Source organism: Myotis brandtii, unplaced genomic scaffold (genome assembly GCF_000412655.1).
Source record: "Myotis brandtii unplaced genomic scaffold, ASM41265v1 scaffold138, whole genome shotgun sequence".
Taxonomy (NCBI): domain Eukaryota; kingdom Metazoa; phylum Chordata; class Mammalia; order Chiroptera; family Vespertilionidae; genus Myotis; species Myotis brandtii.
Genome location: NW_005354915.1, coordinates 1,765,145 through 1,771,521, shown reverse-complemented (window position 1 = coordinate 1,771,521; position 6,377 = coordinate 1,765,145). Strand labels below are relative to the sequence as shown.

Here is a 6,377-nt window from a genome sequence, read left to right as displayed (position 1 = left end):
CCGATTTCTTGGGATGGAGGGGAGGGAGCAGGGAGAGCCAGGGTGCTGGGTGGCAGGCTACACAAGGGAGGGGCTCCGTGGGAGCCATTCCTTCTACCCATCCCCAGGCACCGGACCCCCCAGGCGTCCACCCTGTCCCAGGGCCCATCCCTCCTCCATTCTCTCCTCAAGGATGTCCCCCTCCTCTTATGAGTGACAGGGGCTGGGTGGCTGGGATGAGGGCATCTCAGGCAGGGCTGACAGCGTTCAGCGTGGAGAGGCTGGGGTGGGCAGGGGACAGACGGGGGTCAGCGGGGAGGTCAGAAGCCAGCAGTGCCAGGAGGACCCAGAGCCCCTGGCACCTCCTGGGGACAGACTGGGAGACTCTGAGCCCCCATCCACCGCAAGGACTTCTTCCCTGTGACGTGGGCATGGCTCACGATTTTAGCCACGGGTGGGCTTGGGCCTCGGTGCCTCGGGCAATAACTGGGTTAACTTCCCCGAGTGGCTCAGGAATGTGGGTTTGGAGTCACGTGGGGCTCCTGCCGCTGGATGGTGATCCTGGGACCGTCACCCCGGGCCGCAGCGGCTGCGCGAGGGCAGGCCGGGGCCCCTGGCCATCAGCCCTGACCCCTGAGAGCCCCTGCTGCCCTCCCAGCCAGACCTCAAGCCCGAGTGCAGGTCACGTGGCCGGGCTCCGGCTGCCCCGGGGGGCCCTCCTAGGGGACAGGCGCACCTCCATACCAGCCCTGTGGGGAGCAAGGCTGTGCCTGGGTCACCTCATGTTTATGCATATTTAACACCCTCCCAGGACCCTGGCAGGCTCCCCAAATCCCTCCCAGAAACATTTCTGTTAAAATAAACTGAGCAAGGCCAAAGGTTGGCTCAAAACGGATCCACGTCTAGTGGTTCAGAGGTTCTCAAGCAGATGGAAACGGAGGGGGCGGGCCTGGGCCAGGGAGGCGGCTGAGCAGCAGCTGGGGCGGTGACGGTTAACTCGGGGGTCCCCGGGGCCCCCTGTCCGGGCCGTCCTTCAGCTTGTGCTTGCAGAAGAGGCTGTAGAGGACCCGCAGTGTGCTCTTGCTGTCCTTGTTCACGATGTCTGTGCCAGGGAGAGCAGGGCGGCCGGTCAGGCCGGGCCGGGGGTGACCGTCCCAGTGCCGGGACCCAGGGGTGTCCTGAGACTTGGGGCTTCAGTGCTAACGGCCCTGCCCCTCCTCCCACCCGTCCTCCCCGGCACCCCTCTTTTGGTGCAGAAAGTCCTCAGGGTCTCACCTCTCCGGCAGCCCATCACCAGGGACTCGTCCCCCATCTCTTCTCCCCGGGACCCTCCCCCACGGGGTGAAGCCACAGTGTCCCCCACAGCAGCAAGAGGCTGGAGCGAACCTACAGCCACTGCCCTCCCCCGTCCCCGCCCCCCTCTCTGCGTACCCCGCCCCGAGGCTGAGGCCCCCCTGTGGCCGCCGCTCACCTTCAGGGCTGACAGGGTAGTCGAGCAAGCCTTCATCCTTCAGCAGCTCCAGGGCCAGGGTGACATTGTGCAGCTACAACGACAAGACCCCCCAGACGTTGGCAAAACAAGGCAGCCCCAACCCAGGCCCCGGGCCCCCGTGGCAGGCCCACCCTCATCCATGACGTCCAATCGCGCACCAAGGAGGCCACCTCTAGTGGGAATGCAGCCACTGAGGAGAGCACCCAGCCCGCCAGTCAGGGAAGGCTTCCTGGTGGAGGCGGCCTGGAGGTAAGTCCACCAGGGGAGGGGACTTAGCCAGGGGTAGGAGCACCAGTCCCTCCTGGCCTCTTCTGAGGTGGCCCCTGACCCTGTGGGTGACAGATGCCCTCAGAACCAACTGTGTTCCATAGGCAAAGCATAGATGAGGAGACCGGGGCTCCCAGTGGCCAAGGCGTCTCGCTCTGATGCCCGTGCAAGGCAGGCTGGAGGCTGGCAGAGCCGCCCGGCCCAGGCCCTCCGGGGCCCTAATTCCGGCTTGGTCACTGGATGACCTGGAGCCGGGGAGCAGGTGGCTTGGTCCCAGGCCTCCCCTTGTTCACCTGCGGGGTGGGGTCACCACCCCTCCCCCGTGCCTTATAGGGGATACCGGGTGGGGAGCCCTGTCAGCCCGGGGCTCAGAGCAGACCCTGGGTCGGGGGTCACCTCCCTTTCACATCTAGTCTCTCCCCTGGGCCTCAGGTCCAATCCGATAGAGCCTACCCTTCTGTGTGGCAGCAGAGAGAGGGGTGGGGTGAAGTGGACAGCGAGGACTAAAGCTGGCTGAACCCCTGATTCCCTGGGACCTCCAGCAGGTCCTTCCTCCCATGGTCTCAGGCACCCAATGGTCCACTGGGGGCTGGACATCCCAGACTGGTGGCAGCCTTCCCAGCCCTGCCCACAGCGGGCATCACACATGCCCGGCAGTTCCCATGGCAACCCAGCCAGGGCCTGGAGGCAGGGCTGGGCGGGAGGGGGTCCAGCCTTGCCCAGGCTGCCTCCTGTCACCTGGGAGTCTGGACAGGTCGAGTCTTGAGATCTAGGTTGTATGTCTGTGCGTCGCCCCACCAGGTCAAAGGTCACAGGTCAGACAAGTCACTGGGCCTGGCTGGGCTCAGTCCCTCATCGGTGTCGTGGAAAAGCCCCCCTTCCCGCCTGCCGCTCCCAGGCTGCCGCCCGGGTCCAAGGTGACGACGGACAGGCATGGGAGGCACCCTGCGAGCTCTAACCGCCTGCTGACTCCCGTATCTGGGACACGCAGGAGGGCTGCAAGGCCCCTGAGAAAGGACTCTCCCCGAGGGAGCAGGGGTGTGGGTCGCAGTCCTGGCCCAAGGGCACTAGGCAGGGTGGGGGAGTGTCTTCTGCCTGCCCCCACGGACTCCTGCTGTGCCCGGGGCCAGGGGCTGGCGTCCTCCGGGCAGCTGGCTCCCTGGGGCTGCGAGGGGCTGCGGGCCCTGCCCTGGGGTCTGAAAGGTGGGCGAGCATTTGGTGTTGGAGCATCGGATGGACAGAGGGGTTGAGCCGGCGCAGGTCCAGGATGCAAGAGAGAGTGGGAGCGGGGCCGGCGGCCCACAGGGCTGTCCCCTCTCAGTCAGCCAAGGTGAAGAAACAAGAGCCACCCCCGGCCCCCAGCAGGCCACACCTCGGGGGCTGGACGGCACCTCGGACGGAGCAGGTCCGAGTCCACCACGCGTCCCGTCACTGTGTCCCCAAGTCTTCTCCCCAGACTGGAATATTCTGGAAAATGAGGGTTGGATGGATGCTGTTGTCTACATTCTCAGGAACACGATTCCCGGGCTGCACAGAGTCACCTTGGGAGCGAGGAGCCCCACGCTCCCGCCTCGCAGCCCTGCCTCTGATCCGGGGAAGAGACGGAGGCGAGTCCGTGACCAAACCGTCTGGGGAAATGCTGGCTGAGCACAGTGATAAGAAACCCTTTGCTGCCCTGACCGGTTTGGCTCAGTGGATGGAGCGTCGGCCTGCGGACTGAAGGGTCCCAGGTTCGATTCCAGTCAAGGGCATGTACCTTGGTTGCGGGCACATTCCCAGTGGGGAGTGTGCAGGAGGCAGCTGATCAATGTTTCTTTCTCATCGATGTTTCTAACTCTCTATCCTTATCCCTTCCTCTCTGTAAAAAATCAATAAAATATATATTAAAAAAAAAGAAGCCCTTTGCTGAGTGTGTCATGGTGTCGTGAACCTGAAGACTATGCGTGTTTTCCCAAGTGATTTGACCACAGGGTCCCTGAAACCAGTGTTTTGGAAACACTTCCTTCGTCACTTATTTCTCGCTCTGAGCCAGGAGCTGCCCGGCCCCAGATGCCTCTCCACGCTCTGCCCAGGGCACCACGTTCCTTCCGCACGGGTTGGCCACGATGAAGGTGAAACGTGGTGTTCCGTGGAGCCGAGGGGAGGTTGCGACCAGGAGGATGCGTTCAGACCCTCGGAGGAGCCATGTTGAATGTGGGCGGAAGGACGGTGCTGTCCCCGGGGCTGTGAGTCCCAGGACAGATGATCTCTCCCGCCATCTCCACAGCAATCGGCAATCTCGCGCAAACACCGCTGGCGAGGAAGGTCGGGTCGCTCTGCCAGGGTGGCCAGTCCCGGGCCCCCCCCCCCCCAAGGGCTGCTGTTCTGTCCTCATTGGTTAATGCCCCTCAGCGTGTCCTGCATCCGTTCCTGCAGCCGAGGGTTCCAGTCACGGCCCTTACAACTCACTCCCGGGCCGAGCAAGGAGGCTGCCTCTCCCCACATTCCGGTGGCTCGTCCTCGGCAGCCGGCTCTCCGATCCGTGGTGCGGGCGTGTGTCCCTGGCTTGTCACCGGGTTTGGAAGTGAGCAAGACAATGAGCGTGAGCCATGCCGTCCCACCAGCACCGAGTCACAGAGGGCTGTGCTGCTCTGGGGCCCCGCCTGCGTGCGTCCCGCCCGCGCCCCCCCTCACTGTTCACATGTCAGAGTCCTGTCTCCGGGACACGGGCAGCACCCCGGCCTCGGCCCCAGCCCTGACCCTCCGGAGCCCGGCGCCGTCCCAGCAGCTTGGGGCCAGCCTCCTTCTGGTCGTCTCCCTCGGGGCTCACAGTGACTCCCCAGGAAGGAAGCGAACGGGGAGGCAGCGCTGGCTTTGGAGACAGACGAGCCTGCTGCCTAGTGACTGGTAAGAACCGGGCGTGTGTTGCCCTTGTTCCCACACCCCCTGCCCCCCCTCCCCATCCTCTGGCCCAAGAGCAAGTGAGCTACACTGCTCCTGGCTGCTGGCATCATCCTTGGAGTGGAGATCAGCCCTGCTCCTGGGATGGTGAAGACCACGCCCACTGAAGGCAGGGACCACGCCCACTGAAGGCAGAGACCACGCCCACTGGAGGCAGGGACCACGCCCATTAAAGGCAGAGACCACGCCCACTGGAGGCAGGGACCACGCCCACTGGAGGCAGGGACCACGCCCATTAAAGGCAGAGACCATGCCCACTGGAGGCAGGTCCTCATGGTGCAGAGGGATGAACAGCAGGCCCAGATGTGAGGGGTTGAGGAAGGGACCTAGAGAAAGGCCAGGTGGGGAGCCTGGAACTGGGCCAGGAACAAGGGTGTGAGCCTCACGCCCCCCAGGCAGGCCCAGGGACACTGGGGGACATCAAAGGAGACAGGAACCTTCCATCCTCCCAGAAGTGCCCCCAGGAAGAGCTGCTGGCGCGGAGAGATAAGGGGTTGCCCTCCTGCGCTGGTTGGCGCTGAGCGAGCCAGGGGACCCTGTGTGACAGGTGAGCTGGCCGCCTGGGGTGGTGGGAGGCCACCAGCCCCCTGGTTCCCACAGACCACACCTCCACGCCGCCTCCTGCCAGGTGTCCATTCACGAGGACTCGGCTGAGCCCCGGGTGGGCGGGGACCAGGGCCACGTGCCCCTCGGTGTTCCCCCTCCTGGTTCCCCAAACTCTTATTTCTGCATGACTGGGGGTCACTGGGGGTTTGTGAGCCCGTTTTAGAGACAAGAAGCCTGAGGTGCAGGCAGTGAGTGGCAGGGAAGGAGCCAGAGCCCTCTGCCAGGTCCTCCTGACACAGGCCAGCGACCAGTTGCTGCCCGTGTGGGCCTCAGTCTCCTCCCGGGGGTCACAAGGATGCTCTCGCTGGCAGGAAGTCCATGTGGGAAGGGTGTTTCTGTCAGGGGAACAGCCTGCGCAGACGCCCAGAGGTGGGGGAGCGGCACATATGCCAGGAACTGTGAAGGCGCGTGTGACGGGGCCTGGGCGGCTGGGGGCGGCCGCGGGGCAGGGGTGTGGAGCAGGGGCCCACAAGGCACCAAGACTGTGGGGCTGTTTTCTGAGGTTCCCCCTGTCACTTCCCCCAGCAGCATCATTCTCTCCATCCGCCCCCAGGCCAGGCCACAGACCCCGGCCAGACTAAGGCGGCCATCTCCCAGCCAGCCTGCCAGCCCACGGGGGACCCCTGACACCCACAGGGCCAGGCCCCCACTGCCCTGGCAGCCCCTGCTGCAGGAGCGAAGCCCTGAAATCTCTGTGCTGTGCCCACAGTGGAGCCTCTGTTGGCACCGTTCCCCACTGGTTAGGGTTTGACTCTGCAGACCAAGCCCTAACCAACTTCACAGTCCCCTCTAGGCAATGTCTCTCCTGATTTCTTCCAGTTCTACTGACCACTCGCTCCTTCAGATCCCCCGACCCACCCACAGGAGCCCTGGAAAACTGTGCATCGCTGAGAGCACGGGGGCGGGGGGGGGGGGCATGGACTGGGGGCTCCCAAAGCAGGAGCTGTGCTGGGCTGTCTAACTGGCTCACACGGCACAGGGCCTGTCACCAAGCAGGGCCTCAGGAATGAGGGGCCAGGTGCACGGTGGATGGGCGGGTGGGTGGATGGGTGGACAGGAAGATGAATGAATAGATGGATGGGTGGATGGTTGG

At 64.4% G+C, this 6,377-nt stretch overlaps 1 protein-coding gene across 1 annotated transcript in view; it reads right to left on the bottom strand.

Annotated features, from left to right (window-relative positions):
- Positions 1–859: 859 nt before the first annotated feature.
- The window catches only part of PARVG (parvin, gamma), a 44,372-nt gene continuing 38,854 nt past the window's right edge, over positions 860–6,377 (bottom strand). Inside the window, exons 15-16 of the mRNA XM_014535118.1 lie at positions 1,451–1,523; positions 860–1,081 (exon numbers count right to left, since the gene is read on the bottom strand). Coding sequence (XP_014390604.1) covers positions 972–1,081; positions 1,451–1,523 — 183 coding nt within the window. The 3' untranslated portion in view covers positions 860–971. The remainder of the gene's footprint in view (positions 1,082–1,450; positions 1,524–6,377) is intronic.